Genomic DNA, 22,378 nt, shown 5'->3' with positions numbered 1-22,378 from the left:
TGACAGGCGACCCGCAGCGCAGCTCTTCCTCTAAACGTGGACCTGTAACATTTGGTTAGCTTTTTTTTCTTTCATAACATTCACATTTCCTCCGCTTTTCTCCAGTCCACAAACTCGGGTTCAGACGTCTGTGTGTAGCCTACGAGCCTCCCTTTTAATATTCCCAGCGAGTTTACTTCTGCCTTTTCAGTGAGTAGGCTTAGTCAATGTGCGCTCGGCACTGGAACATGGTGCTCGAACTACAAGTAGACAGCTGGGCCATTTGACATAAGGTGTGTTACTCGTAGCCTACATAGGGAGGTTCTTTCGTTGGCGGGCTCGTACCCCACAGGTGGTTTTCGTTGCACTCAGAGGAGAGAACGCGTCTTTCGTAATTGCTTTGCAGTCGTGTGAATTTGGTAAACTCTTGCACGGAAGCTCACTGCTTTGTGCCTCGACGGTGAAGCTGGTATTGAAAAATAAGCGCATAATTCACCTAAAGGGTGAACCCATAAGCACATGATTCACCCAAACGGTTTTATTTATTTTTAGATTCTTTCCCACATGCACATGATGCTGAAATGGCGTGATACTAAAGGTTGATACTAATAAATGTCTGGTAATTTGTAATGTAGCCTACTTGATCTATGTGAAATTTGAAATCTTCTTTTCCAAATCCAAGAATGATAAGCTTATTATAGCCTAAACTGCAAAAAATAAAGCCATGTCTCGCCATTTTGCTGCCTGCCACATTATTTGGAGTGTCCATGATGACCTATAAACAAAAAGTAGCCTACATCCTCAAGGAGGCCAGGGGGGTGTTTGGGGGGAAACAATGGCATAGTTGGAACTGGCATAGAGGGACGCATCAGTTGTCCGCCTGTCGGCCTTGTTTTTTTTACTGGCTGGATTTTTTTTATTCGACAGGACTATTCTAAATTCGAAAGGATAACGAATATTCGAACATTCGAATATTCGTGCACATCCCTAATTCACAGTGCTTTTTTTTAAATACGCAGAGATTGCAAATGAAAGAATGTTGCGCAATGCATTTTTTTAATCAAATACAGAAAGTTATAAGGTTTCAGGCTTGTCTCAAGATTTGATTCTTCAATGCGAGGAATGTGTGCTTGTAGCATATGTGAGAAATAAATGGCTGAGAGAGAGAGAGAGAGAGAGAGAGAGAGAGAGAGAGAGAGAGAGAGAGAGAGAGAGAGAGAGCGCGCAAACAAGCAAGAGAGAGAATGTTGTTGACGATGAAGAGGAGGTGAGAATAGTGCATGGTCTGTGCATCTTCACTAACTCCAAGCACTTGACAGTAGAGCCATCCTATTGATCCCAAAGGAGATGTAGGTGTCCAGCAGCAGCCATCACACATAATCATAATCATACATCCACACTGCACTATACTCACATCTCTGGAGCTCAGTGTGCCGAGCTCTCCGTCCAGGTCGGTGTCTTTCCCCGACTCGCTCTCGGGCCAGGAGGCGCCGGGCTGCTGGTTGGGTCGTATCCAGATCTCCTCTCGAGTGGCGTCCACGCTCCCCCTGCCGCCTCCTCCTCCTCCTCCTCCTCCCCCTCCTGGCCCTCCTCCTCCTCTGCCTCGCAGCGGCCGCGGCCCCACCTCACACTGCTGCTGTTGTTGCTGCTTACGACGCCCCACGTCATCCGCCTGCACACACAAAACGTACACACACACGTTTAACTCATTGATGCCATTATACCCAGGCGCCGGAGCTGCACATACGCAGCATTCATTCAGGCTCATGACATATGTGGGTTTTTTTTAATTAAATATGTGGGTATGTTAGAGCTGAAAGAATTCATTCTAATGCAAGATCAAGAAGGTCTTCACTTAAGCAACTGATTGTATGTTTTTATGTGCTTCGGAGGCTGAGATATTTAGCAGGCGTTTTTTTTTTAAGGGGCCTCAGGCTTGAATGGGTGAATATGCTGCGAATGAAGAGCGAGTTTCACTGCATGACAAACTATCTCTTCAGCCTGTATTATTCCACCATGAAGCACACCGTCTAAAGTAACAACTGCTGCCGTAGCATGGCCACTTGGCCAAATTGATTATCTTGCTGACAAAGTGAAGGGATGCATACCTCGAGTTCACTCCAGTTCACTTAACGTCAAGCCTGACGAAACTAAATTATTATACAATTTCTTAACGATTAGCAATCATTGACTGTAAGTGAGCATTTATGTTGAATAATGAATGCAGTTAAGCTCATCAGAATGAAACATTGAAACATTTATTCAGACATAAAGAACAAGGTGTTTTTACTACTTTTACTCTAATCTGAGAAAGACAGATATGTTTTAATGCCTGCGCTGGGAGCATAACAACGAGCGCGAGTGTGTGTATGCACACCCATGTACCATTTCTCAAGTTTTATTGCCAAGAGGCGAGGCAGGGGTACAGCCGCCTCTGTGGCACTTGAGATCCACTCAATTTGTCAACAGTTTCCTCCAAAACACGTAAACGCCGCTCATCTATTGGTAAGTCACTATGCCCCAAAGCCACATTAGGCGGCGTTCTTGGCGTAATTGGGAAGCGTTTGTTATGGTGTGGGTGAACGAAGCACTCGAGTACGGCCCCGTGATGACGCCATCGCAGCACCCCCTGCTCCCCCTCGGGGGCCTCATCCGACAACATCATCCCCGTTAGTCAGCAGCGGCTTACGCAGCCGCCGTGACAAACACCCAACTAGCAATACCAAACATCTGCAGGGATCCAGCTAAATTACATTCAGAAAGGAAATAACAAAAAGGTACGAACACTGGTAGATGCTTACTTTTTGTCATTTCTTCTCAGTTTAAAAGGTAGAGTATGTTTACTTCCAGTTATTTAAGTACAGTTTTTCTTTTCCATGAGTTTTTACACAACCATGAATTTATAAGTATTCATTATGACTGGGAAAATGACACTTTTTCATAAATAAAAAAAGGTGGATCTCCTGTCTGCAATTTACAATTTCCAGGAATGGACATCCTTATACTATGGGCAAACTTACTGTGGGTTGGTCAGACGGACCAGTAAATATTAGTTTATTACTTAATAGTATTAATGAAAAGATGGGCAAATGGGCAGCATAGTTACGATGAGTAGCATAGTTGCAATGACTACTCTGGCCACCATCCTACATATACTACCGTTAAAGTGGTAGAGGCGGGTGTGTGTGTGTGTGTGTGTGTGTGTGTGTGTGTGTGTGTGTGTGTGTGTGTGTGTGTGTGTTCTTCCTAAACCACATTCACTCACAACTTTGGCATTTGTCATTACATGGGATCAAAAAAGCCCTTATGAGACCCAACAAATACAACTGGATCTTAACAATAGTAACCAGTGCATCTAAACAAAACATATTATTCATATCATTATCAATTTATCAACAATGTTATTGACAAAAAGCTACATCCCTAATTATGAGGAAGGGATTTTTTTAAGTCAAGGGACACTGTGTGAGATTTTTAGTTGTTTATTTCCAGAATTCATGCTGCCCATTCGCTAATGTTACCTTTTTCATGAATACTTACCACCACCATCAAATTCTAAGCATTCATTATGACTGGAAAAATTGCACTTTCCATACATGAAAAGGTGGATCTTCTCCATGGTCCGCCATTTCTAATTTCCAAAAATAGCAATTTTTAGCTGCAAAAATGACTGTACTTGGACCATAGTAGAAATTATTTGTTTATTACTTAGTAAACTTTCAGGTAAAGATCACATTTGGCAATAGGCAGCCCAGTTTCAATGAGCAGCATAGTTGCAGTACCTTTTTTGACCATTTCCTGCACAGTGTACCTTTAAGTCAATCTTAGAAAAATGAACATTGATTATCTTAGGCACAGGTGAGGTGATGTTACCATTGTATAGAAGAGTGTAGCCAGAGGAGACTGACCTTGCGCTTGGCTTCCTCAAAGAGCCCCATGAGGCTCTCCTTGGCCGTCAGGATGGGGTTGCTAGCAGCCAGGCTGCGCATGTAGTAGTACACCGCATCCAGCTTCCGCTTCTGGTGCACGCACACACAGACAGACACACAGACACACATGGCAAATACAGATGGATGAATGGATGGATGGACAGTTAGACAAAGGAAGAGGGGAAATAAAGGTCAAGGCACACCGCACGGCGAACAAACAAAAACACACACCCCCGCGAGGCTGAGCAAGCTCCGAGCTGACGTCATCAAACCCATTCGCAGTCCGATATCGGAAGGAAGCTGACTAAATCAAACAATTACGGTCTTTAAAGGCACACCGAGCAGCGGAACATGATTAAGTGGTCCACAATTACCCACAATAGATTGAAGAGCACTTAAGGGGAAGCAGCCTTTATTTGGAAAAAGGCCAACTGGGTCAGACAAAGTGCAGAGCACGTGCTGGAGCAACATTATAGTACATGTATGTACAGCACATCATAATATCCCAAGGTCAATAATGGTGAAACATTAGCCAACATTAATTGGAGGATGTTCTTTCAGTCGCTTTGATGTTGTAGAAAAAAAATTGTATTAGTAAGTAACGGTTATTTTTTTACAACATGCATAGGGGGAAAAATATGGGATCACTAGATTCTGAGGGGGACAAAATTAACCATGAAAAAAAAAAAACCTTTCCATGAACTTTGTTGCACCACTTCTGGCTTTTAGAAAAACCTACAGCCTCTGATGCATAACATGTGAAAAAGTGAAGTGAAAATTAGTACACTTCATCAATTTTGCTCAAACTTTCTCTGATTGCAGTTACCAGATAAGCTCTACAGGTTGGAGCCTTGTCGTGGACAATTTTCTTTAACTTCTACCACAGATTTTCATTTCATTTGACCTTGTGTGTTTTTCCAATTTCATTTTCCATTCCATCTTTTTCCCCTACTCATGCTCTAAAAAAGTAACCGTTACTAACATTTTTTTTATTGTTCTTCTTCCAGACAGTTGCCTTTTGAAATGATTTTCATTTTCTGCCATGTTGGTGACCTGCTTTTATTCTACAACAACATTAAAACAACTAAAAGAAAATCCTCCGAGCGAGGCGAGTCCATTCTTTTTGCCAGGGATTGTATATTCATAAGTGTGTTGTGGGTTTTAAGCCATCTCCATCCAAGGTTTAATAAAGGCTTTTTAAAATCAATGTCCTTCCTCTTTGTTATGACTTGAGTTGCCAGTATGAACATTGTTGTGTAAAATGGATCTCTATTCTAGTCTATGCATCTGTGTGTGTCAGCTCCGCTGCCTCTGCGCCTTCTCACCGTGTAGACAGCCAGGAGAGCCAGCTGGTTATAGGGCCGGCCGTTCTTGGGGGCAATCTGTTGGGCCTTCAGGTACCAGCTGTGAAGACGGGCAGAGAACAGGAGGATGTGAAGCTCAGACATCCACAAACATAATGGCAGAACTATTGCTGTACAACTAATAAAGGAAGATGAAGCTATTTGGACTTTAATAATGAAAAAATAATTTTAAATGACACAATCAAGACTACATTCACATTTATATACTAATAAAAAGGCTGTCAATGCAAACTGTATTCACATGTCAAGAGTCTTTAGTTGTAGGCAACTGGACTAGACATGCTTGTGTTGATCTGTGTTTATAACCCATAAGTGTGTGTGTGTGTTGCTGAACTGAGAACCTTGCTATAGTGCAGGGGTGGGGAACCTCTGTCTCGAGGGCCGTTTGCGGCCCTTGAGGTCGTTTTATCCGGCCCCCGATATGATTTTAATGTTATGCATTATTCACATGAAATATGACATATTTTGTAAAGGAATATTAGAAATTACATTTGCAATACAATTAAGCTATATTCAGGGGTCCTAGAGAAGGTGGGGACTGTTTTAAAGGTGGCTGCCTTCAATATAGGCCTAAAGTGCCGGGGGAAATCCTGGTTAGTGATCATAATACGGCCCTAGGATGAATTTGAAGTGGCCCCTCGAATGAAGAAGGTTCCCCACCCCTGCTATAGTGCATGTACAGAACGTTTCTGACCTGCGAGCCTTGCCGTAGTTGGTGGAGTCTGTGGCTTGCTCCCGGTATCTGGCAAGGTCCCCCTGGCAGATCATACACCTCTGAGCACTGATCAGGGCATACTTCACCTAAACACACACACACACACACACACACACACACGCACGCACACGCACGCACACACACACACACACACGCACATGCGCGCACGCACACGCACCAGAGAGTGTGCAAAAGGGCAGACAGACAATAAGAGATAAATAATAAGAACATTATTAACCATAATATTAACTGCATGCTTTCCCAGAAGTCTATGCAAGCTATCCATCCCGGACTGAGCCAATGCTGTGACTAGGGGACTTGTGCCTCTTTTTTGTTTGGGCACGACACAGCTCAATCGAAGAGCAAAAAAAGGTAGTCCGAGTCGTGCTGTGTCATGCTGTAGGCCTTTAGATCAGTGCTTCTCAAAGTGGGGCGTAAGCGGAGGCATCTCAGGGGGGGGGGTGACATCTGATTTTGGATTTTTTTCTCCCAAGGAAATGATTTCCCGTCTCTCCAATAAGTTTAAAGCCCTCACCAACATTATATTAATACATTTGAATAGCATAGGAAATTAACACACATCTGCATTCAACTGCAGTCCCTCTTTCTTTAATCCCACCAGTCACCTCTCCTATGAGTCTGTGCAAGTGGCTTGGAAGCATTCGGACCCTCTGAAGGGGGGGATGATGGAAAAAGTTTGAGAACCACTGGTTTGGCTAGAGTGCTCACCGTCTTCTTGAGAGGGCGTGTCCGTATGGCCATGCCGTCCATGTAGTGCTCCAGCTTGAACACAAACACCGTCTGGAGCTTCTGGAGCAGCGTGTCAAAAAACGACGCCCCCTGCAGGCACAACAACATAACTGCTTAAACACCACTTAGCCACCCGCCCAACATTATTCCGTCATTCAGGCTTTTTTCTGTGTCTTTTGATTAGTATACATGGGTTCTAAAATTTGTTTATAACCTGACTGCACGAAACTATCTGCGCACAACTCAACCTCTGATTGTTGCAAACCGCCGTCGGTCACAAAAAAAAAATGCGCACGTGGTTGGCTGCCTGTGTCTTGCCCCTCCTCATAACATCGTGTTTACAAACATTCAGAACCCATGCATATGGATGATGTGATGGTATATTTTGTTGTCTCAGACATTACCACAGTTATGACATTACTACAATCAGCATTCTACAACGTTACTTAATTGGGACCAGATATTGCATGAATGATGGGCATTTTCTAAACTGCAGTGTATAAAGTTGGATTTTTTTCGCACACCTCAGCTGGCAGGTGTGTGGGAGATGACCCATGGGTCACTCAGCAGACAATTTGAAAAAACTGCTGCACACTGACCATTTCACCAAAGTTTAGGACCGAAACATTGTCTATTAAAAGAAAAACAGCGAAATGGTCAGTACGCGGGAGTTTTTTCAAATGTTGTATGCCATGCATGCTGAGAAGAATCGTACCTCATCCAGCACGGTGAAGAGCATGTTCCGCACGTACGCAGGCGTGTCTGAGGGGGACTCCTTCAGCATCTGGCGGAAGCGCTCGATCACCTGGTAGAAGACGTTCTTCCACAGCGCCTGGTCCAGGTTCTGAGAGTCCGAGAACTCGATGTCCATCAAGATTACCCGCTCGTACATGGCCAACAGCTCGGACCTGAAACAACCAATTGAGTACCAAAGAGTGAAATTCATCATGGTGGGAAATAAAGCACAAGTGGACGCGGTCTGAGCTTTTGTTGAGCTGTTTTCCCATGTCTGCTTACTCAAAACTACATAGTAGACACAATATCCAATCACAATATGATTTTTAAACCATAAATAAAATGTCAAACATTAGACAGAGAGGGATACAGACCAACAACGACAGATTACTAACTTGAGCCATGTCAAATATACCTTGAATCATTCAACTGATCTCTTGAAATAGAACACTTGCATGATTTAACCAAAAGACGGACACAAATAAAATATCAAGACCTCAAGACCGAAAGAAAGAAAGAAAGAAAGAAAGAAAGAAAGAAAGAAAGAAAGAAAGAAAGAAAGAAAGAAAGAAACAAAGAAAGAAAGAAAGAAACATTAAAAAACCAAGAGCAGTCCCTCGTACGGACCTGAGCTGTGCCATGCGCTCCAGGCCGTCCAGGCTGATGTGATCTCTGGAGAGCAGGTTGCTGAGCTGCAGCTCCTGGGAGAGGGCCGATCTCAGCAGCTTCCCCAGCTCCCCCCTGGCCTGCTCCTCCACCTCCTCTGGGGACAGCGGCGGCCCCCCAGCCCCCGCCCCCGGCGTCACAAACCCTGCCGCGCCCTGCCCGTAGTTACTGTAGTACGGCGGCGAGGCGTACATGTCCCCGGAGTACGGCACGGGGTATGGGGGGTAGGCGTAGCGCGGAGGGGTGGCGCCGCTGGACGCCGCGTCTGCGCCGGGCACGGGGTAACAGTAGGGGTTGTCCGAGTTCTGGAACTTGTAGAAGGCCATGGCGGAGGCCTGGGGGTGGCCTTGGAGGAAGTGCTCCCCCTTGCGGACGGGAGGGCTGCCGCCCGCGACCTCGTCGTCGGTGTCGAGGAACTGCAGCGGGCCACCGTAGCCGTGCCCGTGTGCCAGCATGTAGAGCGGGTGCTGGGCCGTGTTGTTGCCCTGCTGGATCAGCTGGCCGCGGCCCACCAGCGCCGGCTTCTGGTCGGGGTTGTTGGGATCCCAGAGGCGCCGCGTGGCCCCTCCGCGCCCGCCTCGCCCCCGGCTCCACTTGGACACCCCGAACAGCTTGGGGCCCGGCTCGGGCGAGCGGCTCAGGTCGGTGTGGGCGGGCAGTACCAGGATGCCCCTGCCCCGCCCCCGGGGGGGCCCGTCGCCCGGCCTCTGGCGACCCGGCTGGTCCTCCCCTGACGTCAGGAGGGTCGGGTGAGAGGAGGCGGAGGAGGACGAGCCCGTCTGCCTGTCCACGCTCACCCGCAGGATCCCTCCTCCTCTGGCCGTGCTGGATGCGGCTGAGCTCCGGCCTCGACCGCCTGCCGCCGCCGCCACCGCCGTGGACCTCTCCGGGGTGCGCTCCGGACTCCAGTCGTCGTCGCTGGCTCTCGTTCTCCGCCGAGAGGCGCTGCCCCCTCCCTTGTCCCACACAAAATCCTCCAGGGAGTCGGAGGAGGAGTCTCGGTTTGTGGGCCTCCGCCGGTGGTGGTTGGTCGTGGCCGAGCGCCCTCCGCTCCCCCTTTCCGACGCCGCTCGGTTGCTGGAGGTCGTTGGGGTCGTTGAGGCTTTGGGGCCTGGCTCTCCCCGATCTCGACCACCACCACCACCACCACCAGCAGCAGCAGTTGGTGCCCTGCGTCTGTCTCCCTCTGCTGGTCCATCGAAGCTGGTGACGCTACAGTCCGAGCTGGTGCTGCAGGTTCGATTCCGAGCTCTGCGGATGTCCGACTTGGAGTAGCGCTTGGAGGCGCTGGCTGCTTTGGTCCTGCTGTTGGCGCCGCCTCTGTTCCGGTCGGCGTCGCCTCCTGTGGCGGCTCGGTCGCCATCCCCTTCCTTCTTCCTGGATCGATTGTCTCTCGGCTGGGAGCGCTCGGGCTCTCTCTGCTGCCTGTCTGCTGGCTCTCTGCTCTTAGTCTGCCGAGGGGACTCAGCCTCCAGGTCCAACTCCACGCTCCTCCTCCCCTTCTCCGTCTCCAGTGAGTCTCTCTTGCCAGCCTCCGACAGAGACCCTTTCTCCCCTCCCCCCTTGGAGCGCCGGCCACCTCTGTCCCTCTTTTTACCTGGGCCTTCTGCAGGCGTAGTGGAGTTGGTGGTAGGGGTGGTGGTTTCCGGCGCGCCTCCGCTGTTTCGGCCAGACCTCCGCCTCCTGCTCCTGCCGCCCTCCCCCTCTCCTTTCTTCCCCTCCTCACCCGGCCCTTTCTCTTCCTTCTCTTCCCTGTCTACGGCAACACTCATCCTCTCCACCTTACTGGCCAGTGTATCCACGCAGGCTGGGTCATCATGGGGTTGTCTCAAGCCTCCTCCTCCTCCTCCTCCTCCTCCTCCTCCTCCCCCTCCACCTCCTCCACCTGTCTCCTTCTTCCCTGCTCTTCCCTGATCGTTCTTCCTGTTAGAGTCCTTGCTCCGTCGGCTCCTGCCCTTCTCCTCCTTTGCTTTGCCCTGCGCCTCCTCGGAGCCTCTGCTCTCCTCCTGCTCCCAGTTCTCAGGCTCGGGCCTCGGCTCCTCCCTGCTCCGCCGGTTCCTCCCCTTCTCCTCTCGTGCTTTGGGGTGTGTCTCGCCGCCGCCGCCTCTGCTGCTCTCCTCGTGCTCCCAGTTCTCTGGCTCGGGCTGGTGGCCGTCCTTGTGGCCCAGCTCGGCCTCTCTGCTGCCCTTCTCCATCTCACTGCCGGCTCCGAACGGATCCGAATCCGCCGCTCCTTTCTCGAAACCGCCCCCGTCCTTTGCGCCCTTTGCCCGGCGGCCTCCGGCCTGGTAGATCTCGCGGTCGGGCTTGCGCGCCTTGCGACCCAGTTTGGGAGAGACGGGCTGCCCCTGGTCGGACCCTTGCGTGTCTTTAGGGGTGCATCTCCTTCCCGGGGCGCCCGTGCCTGCACTCTCCAGCCGCACGTTGCTCATCTCGGCATGCGGGTGGCGTTGCTCGTTACACGCCGCTGTGTCGTTGTTGTGGTGGTGTGTGCTGTTCTTGTGAACCCTAGACTTGGAGCTGCCGTGCTGTGGACCTGAAGTTTCAGAGTCCTGCTTTGGAACGATGGCTTTGTCCGAGAATGGCACGGTTTCTGCTGTGGTCGGGGTTGGTGGCTCGTCGTCCGCCTCTACGCTCTCCGTGCGTTTGTGGCCGACACTTGGCTGGTACCGCTGCATGTCGGGGCGCTTCCCCTCCCGCTGTCTCTGCCGTTTGCCATCTTCTCGTACGTCTAAAGAAATACAATAATAATAGAATTAGAGGTGCACCGAAAATTCGGCCGCAGAAAATATTCGGCCAAAAATGCAAAAAAAGAAACTTTCGGTTTTCGTCCGAAAGCCAATTGAGTGGCCGAATCGGAGGCCAAATAGAAAATGAATTGAAAATGGGCATTAATTAAGCTAATTTCAGTTCTACTCTAACATTTGAAGACTTCAAATACACATTTATTTTTTTCCAAAAGAATGTCTAAACATCTATTGTAAGCCGTAGATTTAAGCAATATCTAAAAATAGTGAAAAACCTAACTTTTGATAACTTTTAACTGAATTGTAATATTCGGTTTTGGTATTCTGCTAAGTATTTAATTATTATTCGGTTTCGGTTATGGCCACACATTTTCATTTCAGTGCACCTCTAAATAGAATCATACTATTGTCCTCCACACTAATATGATAAACACATACCGGCGGGAGGACAGAAGTGCTAAACAGGGAGGCTGTATGTATGGGTTCACCGTGTTTATAAACGTGATGTTGTGAGGAGGGGCAAGACACTGGCAGCCAACCAAGTGAGCTATTTTGTTTTCCAACAATAAGAGGTTGAGTTGTGTGCAGCTAGTGTCGCGCAGCCAGGAGAAAACAAAAATGTAGAACCCATGTATTTGGACTGAGAAGTAGTGATGGCGAAATGAGGCTTCCTGAACCAATGAGGCTTTCATGCAAAAAGGTTCGAGCTTTCGAAGCCTTTCACGAAGCCTCAGTTCTCACTGGCGCCATCTGGTGTGCAATGAATTGGCACCGCAGGCATTGGATTTAATTTTTACTTTTTTTCTCGCGTCTTATTTGTATCCGTTCTGTTTCAATAAATGTGATGGTGTGTGTATGGAATTAATTACTCGTGATTGTGGGACACTAAAATCAAGGTTAACGCTGACCATGTGTTATCGTGGAAGTGAGAGAGCATTGTGTGGAGGTCGGCGCGCAACTGGGAGTGATCGGCCATAAACGCAACACAATAAGCAGCCAATTAAAATAACCAGAAAGAAATATTAGCCTACTATAATTCACATTATATGAATTAAATGTAATTCAAGAGGTAGGCCCTACCTACAAATACCAGTTATCCACTACTTGTATTCGAACTCACAATTATTAATGTAGCACTCTGTCGCCTTCACCACTCAGCCAGCCTGGCAGATGAAGTCATGGTTTACTTGGTCAACTTTATTAGAAAGCTACCCTGCGAAATCAAGAGCTAGATGAATTATCATCATCATGTGGCTACGACAGGGATTTGATCTGATGATCCTTAGAACCCAGGTCGGACACTTTAACCACTGCGCTAGCCACTTGACTTTGTACGATCCTGCTGAGTTTCCCCCTTGTAGTCAACATGAATCAACTGGTAAAGACTGTTAAAACCCGCACAAAACCTATAATAAATAAAATAGGTCTGCTCTCTTATTTAGCTGTAGGCCTAGTTTAGTATTAATGATTGCTGACAGAACTGCTGTCTCGTTTATGGTTGCTTAGCGGTAGAACTAAAACAATTTCCCACCTCGTCTTCGGAAGCGTCTCACTTTGAAAAACTACTTCAAAAGGGAATTGGAGGTGCATAGATCATTTTGACATTTGGGTCAATCTACGGCATGAGCTGAATTTATTGCAGAGTGGAACCAAATCAAAGTCACTAGCCTACATATCCAGTCACAACACACACACGACAAATCTTGAGAACTTGAGAAGTGCGCCGAGGCGCAGAAAGCTCGTTTGGGTAGCGGCGCGCAATGAAACCTCCACACGCCTCGCAAAATATGAAGCCTCATCTGGCATTGTCACGTGGTTTTTACGTTGCCGACACAAGCCTCGAAGCAAGGCTTCATATGTTACGCCCACTTTTGCTCGAAGCAGGCTTCGAAGCCTCGCTTCAAGTTCCCCATCACTACCAAAGAGGCTTGAGACAAGAGGGCTTACTCACGTCATAACAGCGTAGTAGGAAATGATGGCGAGGGGAGTACGGAAATGTTATTCACTGTGGAACAGGTCATAGGACAGCGTGAATGTCTGTCAGCTGTCCTTAATTACCCCCAGCAATTACTGCTGACCAACAGCTGCCATTACTTGGCCACAAATTATCCATCATGGTGTCGCCCCCACTGACCATGTGCAAGGGAGTACGAAAATAGCATCCATCGCACCCACTGACCAATGACCATGCGCAAGGGAGTTAATTTTCCATCCAGTCGTGTCCTCAGGCAACGCCCCCGTACTACACCGTGGCCAATGCATTCCCCGCCAAGAGATTGTTCTTTCTCTTGAGTTTCTTTGATCACTACTGAGAAGTACACACAGTCAGTAACCACTCCAGGGACAGCCCTCATGCTCTACTAAAGCTGCAAAAAACAACATTGGTTGACTGACAGGATAGGGACAGTTTTGATCAGGGTACAGCTTAGCGTTCTTTCTTTTACTGTAGGAACAGAATTCGGAGCAAAGTTGAGTGGAAAAGGCGTTTTTCCAGCACAAAGATAGTCAATCTTCTGACGGTATATAGATGGGTTCTAAATGTTTGTTTTCCCCTGAATACGCGAACCTGGCTGCGCACAACTCAACCTCTGATTGTTGGAAACCGCTGTCGGTCGAAAAATTCGCTCACGTGGTTGGCTACCAGTGTCTTGCCCCTCCTCATAACATTGTGTTCACAAAGCCTGTGTCTCAAATGCCGCACTTGTGCACTTCGGGCACTGTTTTCCAGTGCCTAGGACGCTCACGCTCACGCTGAAATTTTCAGTTGAGCCAGTGCACTAAAAGTGCCAGGATGATCCCCTAACAATGGCGGGAAAATGCAGTGCTTTAATGATGGACACTGCACGCACTAAACAGCGGCGATGTTGACAATGACACAGAGGAAATTTGGCATTCAGTTCAGTACAAGAGTTTGGTCAACAGTCTCTTAATTCTGTAAGTAATGTTGATGGGACACCAACCTTTTCAAGCCAACCAAAGTATTGTATGTGTGATTGTTGTCCTTTGGGGTGAAGGACATGGAAATACAAGCACCAAACGCTGTGCATTGTAAACAGTAGCCAACTCATATTTTCGCAAGCTAATGCCATGCACATCAGTCACTTCCAGCGAGGGCACAGTGCTCACATTTTTCCACGACACTATGCACTAAAGACCTCAGTGCACTGTGTGCACTGTGCACTGACTGACAGTGCACTGACAAAAGTGCGTCATTTGAGACATAGCCAAACACTGCGAACCCATGTATACCATAGGGCTGTGGGAACCTTGACACTTTCCTTCACCAACAGATATTAGGCCTATGCCCTATGGTCAATCTACAACAAGGTCCACCTGGTTCGCATAATAAGCACAGCAGCCACAAACCTATAGTTATCAAGTTGCTTGTTATGGCCATGTGGTCATGGCTCATGGTTCCTTGTCTGTTCAGCCTGTTTCCCCTCGTAATGCCTTTCAGACAAGCCCAAGCAGCCTCGCTGAATGATCATGATTGATTTGATTGCATGATTGCAAAACTCAATTGGTCCCTATTAGAGTACCAACCCCCACCTCCCTAATCTGCATATTTTCATTCAATTCCTTTTTGAAGACTCAAACGGAGAGTTAACAAGGTTTATTGTATTCAGGTTCCTATATAATAGGTTGATCCAAGTTTTTCCAATCTTTCCTCAAGGTAGAAAGGGCATCAAACAGGTGTCCATAGCAACTTGAATACAAAAAAACACAGGGCTTGCTTGCACATACCAACAGGCTACTATTTGTAATTATATTGCACTTTCCTTTATTTAGCTGGACCTTTACTGGCAGCCCCATGTGCCTAGTATAATTTCCATGATTGTTTGACCTGCTTATTCGAAGCTCTGGTGGTCCACTCCGTTTTAGCATCACTCAGCATAGCAGACACTCGCCTACATCTTCCAAACTCCCGAAAACATCAAGCATTGATGGTTTTAATTTGGATTATTTTGTTGCTTGTTGTGTGACTGCTGGTTGCAAGAATTCATACACGTGTTTGCCGATTCTAAATGCTGTGTTCACAAATCGTTGGCATGTTTCTTCACGTTATGAATGACAGGCGAAATGTTTGAAGTTAAATTTAAGTTCACCCGCAGTTAGCCATCTGTAAACAAAAGTTTGTTTTCACTTTTTTCAGAGGTAGTTAACAACTAAATTACAACCCCGTTATGTGCGTTGATTGTCCACCACAAGATTATCAAAAGGCGACCAACAACATGCAAATACGAGCTTCGCTCAAATAGCCCCACGCTATTTTTATTTGAAATGACACGCTATTGTTACCAAGACAAAAACACTTCATATTCTCAGCTAGTTAGCAACAGTGAGTTAGCCGATTAGCTTTCACTTTTACTACTCACCACTTAATCTAGTACTGGGGCATGAGAATTGATAAACAACTGGTTGCTTTCACAACACAACCACTATCTATATACTATATACGTTAGTTAAGAATGGCAGCTGAGAAAACAGAGCAACATTATACGTATAAACTTCAACGCTAACTGTGCTACCTGTGCTATTAGTAACTCCCACCTCGCCTCAATGCACGGGGCTGGAGGACGGAATACTATTCGCAGGGAAGTTTTCAAAACAAACGCGGCAGAGCCACACGACTGCGCTAACGTTAGCAGTAAGCTACCAAGCTGATGATGGGTTGCTAAGCTAAAGTGACGTTAGCAAGCTAATGCTAGATGCATTGCCTAGCAACTTTTAAATGTTCAGTCGAACTTCGTGAAAGTAAGTTTACGGCGATTGTCTTCGTTATGTCACGATGAAAGGTTTGTAACACGGTCTCTACCTTTGATGTTTTCTCGACGAATAATTAATGTTGAAGCTTCTGCCCGTAGTTCTGCTGCAGATATTCGCACTCTATCTAGCTCCTCCGCCATCTTCCTCACAGGTCTCCATCGGTTCTCGTCCAATACAAACATACGGCGTCTTTGCAGGGTCAAACTTTGCAGGTAGCAACAGGCGACTAGCCATTCAATTTGCACTTCCAGTGGAACCTAGTAGGCTACTAATGCCCAAATTTCTCTCCTAAAATATAGGCCCTGTGTTCCACAACTCCATGTCCCCACATTTCTGTGTAAACGATAGGCCAAAGAGAATGTGCCTTTCTCCCCGCCATTGAACATAGGCCTATTGCCTAAATTTGAATAAATTCTTAATGTGGGAACATGGAGCAGCAGGAATATGCTGTGGGAGCTGCAGTGAGAGTAGTTAAAGTGAAATGAAAGCCCAATTGGAAAACTCGAACTCCCATTGTCATTATGACACAGCACACAAGTGCACACTGCACACAACTGAATTGCATTTATGCCTCACCCCTGCAAGGGGGCAGCCCCCAATGGCGCCCCAAGGGAGCAGTGCTTCAGGACGGTAGGTCTACCATGCTCAGGGTAGTACCTCAGTCATGGAGGAGGATGGGGGAGAGCACTGGTTAATTACTCCCCCCACCAACTTGGCGGGTCGGGAGTCGAATAGGCAATCTTTGGGCTACAAGTCTGACACCCTAACCTACCCATGACTGCCCAGTAGTAGGCCAAAAGGATGAAACTACGGACACCCTCGACTGCCGTCTTCATCCATCCCGTAGCAATGCAAGTCTATGGGAACAAACAAAACATTCTCAAATGTAGGCCTACTTACTAACTACTTTCAAAATTAATGTAAAAGTGCAAAACAGCTACCGTCCTGTGATCACTTGTAGCTTGATGCTAATGTTCCCATTTACTTCCAGTGATTATGCTAAGCTATGCTAATAATTCTGATTGAATAAATCTAAGTAGGCCTAGGCCTACTGAAAACACTGAGAAGAAAATTATATGCACATTCATGAATAATGCTTGGGAATACTGCTAATAGGCCTATGTGAAAATCAAAAATGGGTGGACTGTTCCTCTACAGAGGACTGAAGTAATTAAAAGACAAACCTCATAAGCTGCACCCACGAACACACGCACACAAACCCTCACCACTACTACTGGCTCAGCAAGAGAAGTCAATTGAATGTTTGAGTTTTACAATACAGGTGGACAACTCTAATTTCACTGCATGTTACACTTTGCATATTTTAATGGAGGTGATGAGAGAACACGCTGTCTGTTTGATTGCCGGTTTGGTTTACTTTCTCTGTCGAAATAGTATATTCTTTTCAACTTGCACTCCCTTATACCACCTGTGATGTTTTTGAAGGCCATCACTTAGGACTGACCACCAAATGTCTGTCAGTGGTAGTTATTGTGTATGATGAAGGTGGATCACAATGGAAGTACTCTAACCATATTTCTAAACATTAGCCTATCTCCCACACACCGTCAGTGCTGCTCCCGCTGAATGGGCATGCTAACCTCCCAATTGTGCTTATAGATATCCACACATAGGCTATATCACCCCTGTAGACCTAGGCTACAATCCATTGTAAAGCTGAAAAGAATATGTTTTAAATATTCAGCATGTTTTTTTTATTTGACATCTTTTAACCCACCAGGTCAGGTGAATGTAAACTTCAGTACAGTTTTCCGCATAGTTGTTGTTTGGGTGTTGTGATTTTATCACATTACATTACATTACATTAGCCTACATTACAGTGTATTTAGCAGACACTTTATTGAAATGAAGATTAAGAGGGGACATGTCTATCAAGTACAGAGTGTGGGGTGAATATAGAGGACAGCAGTTAAAGTGATACTGTCCCATTTTTGGAAATAAGCTCATATATCACATCCCCTTGAGTTAAAGAATAGGGTTTTACCGTTCTCCTGTACTTTCAACCGTTCTCTGGGTATGGCAGTGCAAATGTTACCTCCAAGCTAACAGTTAACATTGAGTCCTATGAGACCAGTTAGCCGCCAGCTGGTCTCATAGCTCAATGTTAACTGCTAGCTTGGAGGTAAAATTTGCACTGCCATACCCAGAGAACGGTTGAAAGTACAGGAGAACGGTAAAACCCTATTATCTAACTCAAGGGGAGGTGTAAAATAAGATTATTTCCAAAAACGGGACAGTATCACTTTAAGGGCTACGGCATTTTAAGCATAGTAAAACTGAGGACCTAGAGTAAAGTAGAGTATAATTTATTAATCCCGAGGGGGAATTAAGGTGTCAAGTAGCATACATAATAAATACAGAGGACATTACACACAAGACATTGCCACCATCATTCCACATACAGTATATTAACCATATAGCTCACTCTTACATACATTCAGCCCAAGGCACATCTCACTTCCTCTCTGTCTCCCACACACATGTGTGCGAAAACGAACACGAATACACACACACACACACACACACACACACACACACACACACACACACACACACACACACACACACACACACACACACACACCTGCGGGTGACTGGTGATAAGTATCAGTGATTTATCATGTGCCTCAGCGAAGTGGCACAGAGCAGCCAAAAAACAAAGTGATGAAGTGTCCAAAACGTGTCAAGGAGTGCCAGTCACTCACTGTGCATAGTCCAAGAGAAAAGACCAGGGTCAAGTATCCATTAGGGATGGTGGATCACAAGTTGCACACTGTGTGGCCTTGCTCCCCCTCCAGACACACACACGCACGCACGCACGCACACACACACACACACACACACACACACACACACACACACACCTGGTGCAGAGTGTAGATTCCTAGTGCAGAGAAGTTGTTCCTGATTGTTTTTTGTTGTTGTTGTTTTGTTTTTTTTTGGGGGGGGGGGGGTAGGACTCCAGGTAGACGGGTGGTCTAGGGTGGTGTGGTGGTGTAGGGTGGTGTGGTGGTGTAGGGTGGTGTGGTGGTGTAGGGTGGTGTGGTGGTGTAGGGTGGTGTGGTGGTGTAGGGTGGTGTGGTGGTGTAGGGTGGTGTGGTGGTGTAGGGTGGTGTGGTGGTGTAGGGTGGTGTGGTGTAGGGTGGTGTGGTGGTCTAGGGTGGTGTGGTGGTGTAGGGTGGTGTGGTGGTGTAGGGTGGTGTGGTGGTGTAGGGTGGTGTGGTGGTGTAGGGTGGTGTGGTGTAGGGTGGTGTGGTGGTCTAGGGTGGTGTGGTGGTCTAGGGTGGTGTGGTGGTGTAGGTTGAAAAACAGCACAGAGAGGCAGATGTCGATAAGTGTGCAGGTGTGGGAGTTGGTTTGTAGTCCAGTCACCTATGACGATCTCTTTTTGTGTGTCCTTCTGTGTGGTGTTAAATAGCTGGATGGCCCTGGGCACAAAGGACTTCCATAGCCTGTCTGTCCTGCAGGAGATGGTGCGAAATCTGTAACTGAACTCTGGTTATCAAAGACTGGGTACAGGCAGTGCTTAATTTGAGGGGGAGCAAGGGGGAGCTAGCTCCGGAATCTCAGACAAGTGCTCCGGAACCTTGGATGGAACCTCAGGGAAAGACATCACAGACACCCAGCACCCCCATCCCCCCCTCGGGGGGAGCCACCCATCCTCTGTGCTCCAGGATCTCCCGCTTGACAAATTAAGCACTGGGTACAGAAGGTGCTTGTCGTTGTCCATTACGAGTCCAGTCTGCTCAGTGTCCTCTTCTGAGCTGTGGTAGCGATAGCCTCCAGTTCAACAGATTCAACTTTCCTCACCAGCCTGTCAAGGCGTCCGTCCAGCATCTCTCTTCCTAATGTTGCCACCCTAGTATGGAGAGCACACAGCATAGGAGAGCACAGCATAGGAGAGCACGCTGGCCATGAGAGACTGATAGAACATCTGCAGGAGTCTGTTGCAGACATTGAAGGATCTCAGCTTCCTCAGAAAGTAGAGCCTGCTCTGGCTTTTCTTGTACAGTGCTTGTGAGTTAGCAGACCAGTCCAGTTTATTGTCCAGGTGTACAGTACAGTACACCCAGGTACTTATATATGTGCAGACGGTCTCCACGATCTCCCCCTTGATAGAGACAGTCACCAGGAGTGGGGTGGTTCACCTGAAGTCATGGTGTTGTCATCTGACAAAGGCCCATCTTTTATACATCTAACAATCACGGTGAGTGTGTGCACGCAGGATAAAGTAAGTGCATATGGTTATGTATTATAGGGATTAGGAATGAATAGTTCGTTTCATTATTTGGGGAAGCTCTCTCAGAAGAGATGAGTGACCAAAAGCTGAATAAAAAGTTAAAATTTCCCAGGCCTATTAGAATTTGATGGTGGTATAGGCCTATTTGTGAAAAGGGCATTTGTGAATGAGCCGCATGAATTCTGGGAATAAACAACTCAAAATATTATATACTGTATGCCTACAGTGCCTTTAAATATAGATGTTTAAACGAGAACCCTTTAATTATAAAAAAAATGATAGAACTCATGTTTCATTAAACTCTAAAACAACATTATCACTGAGAACTGATGTTTGCAGTGTGTTCATTTTCACGTTATCTGAGATGTTGTAGCCTGTTGTAGCCATGTTGTAGACATGTTGTAGCCTGTCTGTACAGTGAACATCATTGAAATGCATACACACTCTCTCTCTCTCTCTCTCTCTCTCTCTCTCTCTCTCTCTCTCTCTCTCTCTCTCTCTCTCTCTCTCTCTCTCTCTCTCTCTCTCTCTCCTCTTTTCTTCTCCTCGCCCACTCCTCCTCCCCCTCTCTCGCTCGCTCCTATGGCCCCAGGAGGATGGAGGTGTGAATGGATCAGGGAGACCAGTGACTCATCCAGGATGACTCATGTTGGCTACAGAGAGACAAGCCAGTGAGAGAGAGGGAGGCTGACAAAGAGAGGAGGAAAGGAGAGGAGAGGAGACAGGAGAGGGGTAAATAAGTAAATATGCTGGCAAAATACTCACACTTCACACTAATTAAACATTTTTTTGTGTCCGCGTGTGAGACCTACAGTGCCGTATTTGGGGATGTGCGGTTGAAGCGTCACATTGTAATAAAACATGGCTACCACGAGCACAGAGAAGATGCAGATGTGCAGGTGATGGTGATGATGATGATGATGATGATGAAATATGCCTAGCAAATGTCTTTGTATTTTGCTGCTGTTGTTGCTCTGTTTGCTCAGGCGGGTGAATGGTGGAAGGCGGGCAGACAGCCAATGATGCTTTTGACGCTGCTTTTAAACAATGGAAGCTATTAATGTAACACACCCACCAGCAGGTGGCAGTCCATCTCCAGAGAGAGAGAGGGAGAGAGAGGGAGAGAGAGAGAGAGAGAGAGAGAGAGGGAGAGGGAGAGGGAGAGGGAGAGGGAGAGAGAGAGAGAGAGAGAGAGAGAGAGAGAGATGGAGGGAGAGAGATGGAGAGAGAGAGAGAGAGAGAGAGAGAGAGAGAGAGAGAGAGAGAGAGAGAGAGAGAGAGAGATGCTGCAGAGACCTATAGGTCCCATCACTAGTGTCCTGCCTGTACCTTTTCTTGCTCATCATCCCCCCCCCCCCCCTACACTGAACTCCAGGTGCAGTACACATGCTCTCCTCTCCTCCTGACAACCGCTCCACTGAAAAACCACCACGTGCAGCCTCCCATCCCCCTGCAACTTATAAAGAGGAAATACACAATTAAAATGGGAAAATACTGCACTAATGTAGGCCTACTACGTGTTCTGAGCCGTACTCTTACAAATACTTGAATAGTGTCTGCAGAATATAATAGGGGCAGCAGTACGACCCTGTGTGTCTTTGTTTGAGTGGCCCGTCATCAGTGGGGAGCAATGACTACTGTATCATTGGTGGGTAGGAGTGATGTTGCTGCTGCTGCTGCTGCTGCTGCCTCCAGCTCCACTACCACCGCACCGCGTGCCTCTCTCTCCCCAGAGGCTGCTTCCGCCATCAGCATCGTTCCTTTTATTTTCACGCAACTGCCCTTTTCTGGAAGACGACGGGAAGTAGGTGTGGAAAGCAGCAGACCGATTGAGAGCGATTGGAGGGGGGGATGAATCCGGAGAGATAGTGGGAGAGAGGGTGGTGGTGGGGGGGGTTAAGAAAGTAGAGGAGGGGAGGCCACCACACAGGAGGAAAATGAGAGAGAGAGAGAGAGAGAGAGAGAGAGAGAGAGAGAGAGAGAGAGAGAGAGAGAGAGAGAGAGAGAGAGAGAGGGGAAGAAAGTATAGAGGAGGAGAGGCCACCACACAGGAGGAAAATGGGACAGTTTTAGCTGATGGTAGAGTAAACAGCTCCATTTCCCTAGCAACATGGCTGCAGAAGCGCCACTTAAAGGAGAAGTGTCCCTATTTCTCCACTGCACATTATACCGTCTTATTTCCTGTCCTCTATATTGAACACTTGCTGACGTGAATGAGAGATTTATTAAAGTCCTCCATGAAAGGCATATTTGATGAATGAAGAGCAAGGTTAACAACATTTTCAATTGTACACCGTGGGACTTAGTTATTAGCCTGGTCCTGACCATCCCATAATACTACCATTTCATTTCGTATTTATGGTCTGGCATTTGTTTGCTCTGAAGCGATTGTAGAAAGCAGGAAGTTTGCACTCAGTTATAGTTTGAAATTATTGGACACCTCTCACCCAATCGCTGGCAGTTAC

General features: G+C 47.1%; 1 protein-coding gene across 2 annotated transcripts in view; it reads right to left on the bottom strand.

The window, feature by feature from the left end:
* The window catches only part of smg6 (SMG6 nonsense mediated mRNA decay factor), a 38,398-nt gene extending 22,436 nt beyond the window's left edge, over positions 1-15,962 (bottom strand). Inside the window, exons 1-8 of one of the 2 annotated variants that reach the window (XM_063202838.1) lie at positions 15,702-15,962; positions 8,100-10,869; positions 7,453-7,645; positions 6,717-6,827; positions 5,967-6,073; positions 5,234-5,312; positions 3,888-3,998; positions 1,394-1,651 (exon numbers count right to left, since the gene is read on the bottom strand). In XM_063202838.1, the coding sequence (XP_063058908.1) occupies positions 1,394-1,651; positions 3,888-3,998; positions 5,234-5,312; positions 5,967-6,073; positions 6,717-6,827; positions 7,453-7,645; positions 8,100-10,869; positions 15,702-15,834 (3,762 nt within the window). In that variant the 5' untranslated portion in view covers positions 15,835-15,962. The remainder of the gene's footprint in view (positions 1-1,393; positions 1,652-3,887; positions 3,999-5,233; positions 5,313-5,966; positions 6,074-6,716; positions 6,828-7,452; positions 7,646-8,099; positions 10,870-15,701) is intronic. The other variant, XM_063202837.1, reaches the window with a different exon arrangement.
* Positions 15,963-22,378: the final 6,416 nt, after the last annotated feature.

The sequence above is a fragment of the Engraulis encrasicolus genome, chromosome 7, assembly GCF_034702125.1.
Source record: "Engraulis encrasicolus isolate BLACKSEA-1 chromosome 7, IST_EnEncr_1.0, whole genome shotgun sequence".
NCBI classification, from domain to species: domain Eukaryota; kingdom Metazoa; phylum Chordata; class Actinopteri; order Clupeiformes; family Engraulidae; genus Engraulis; species Engraulis encrasicolus.
The sequence above is the reverse complement of the archived record's forward strand: the minus strand, read 5'-3'. Positions and strand labels throughout refer to the sequence as shown.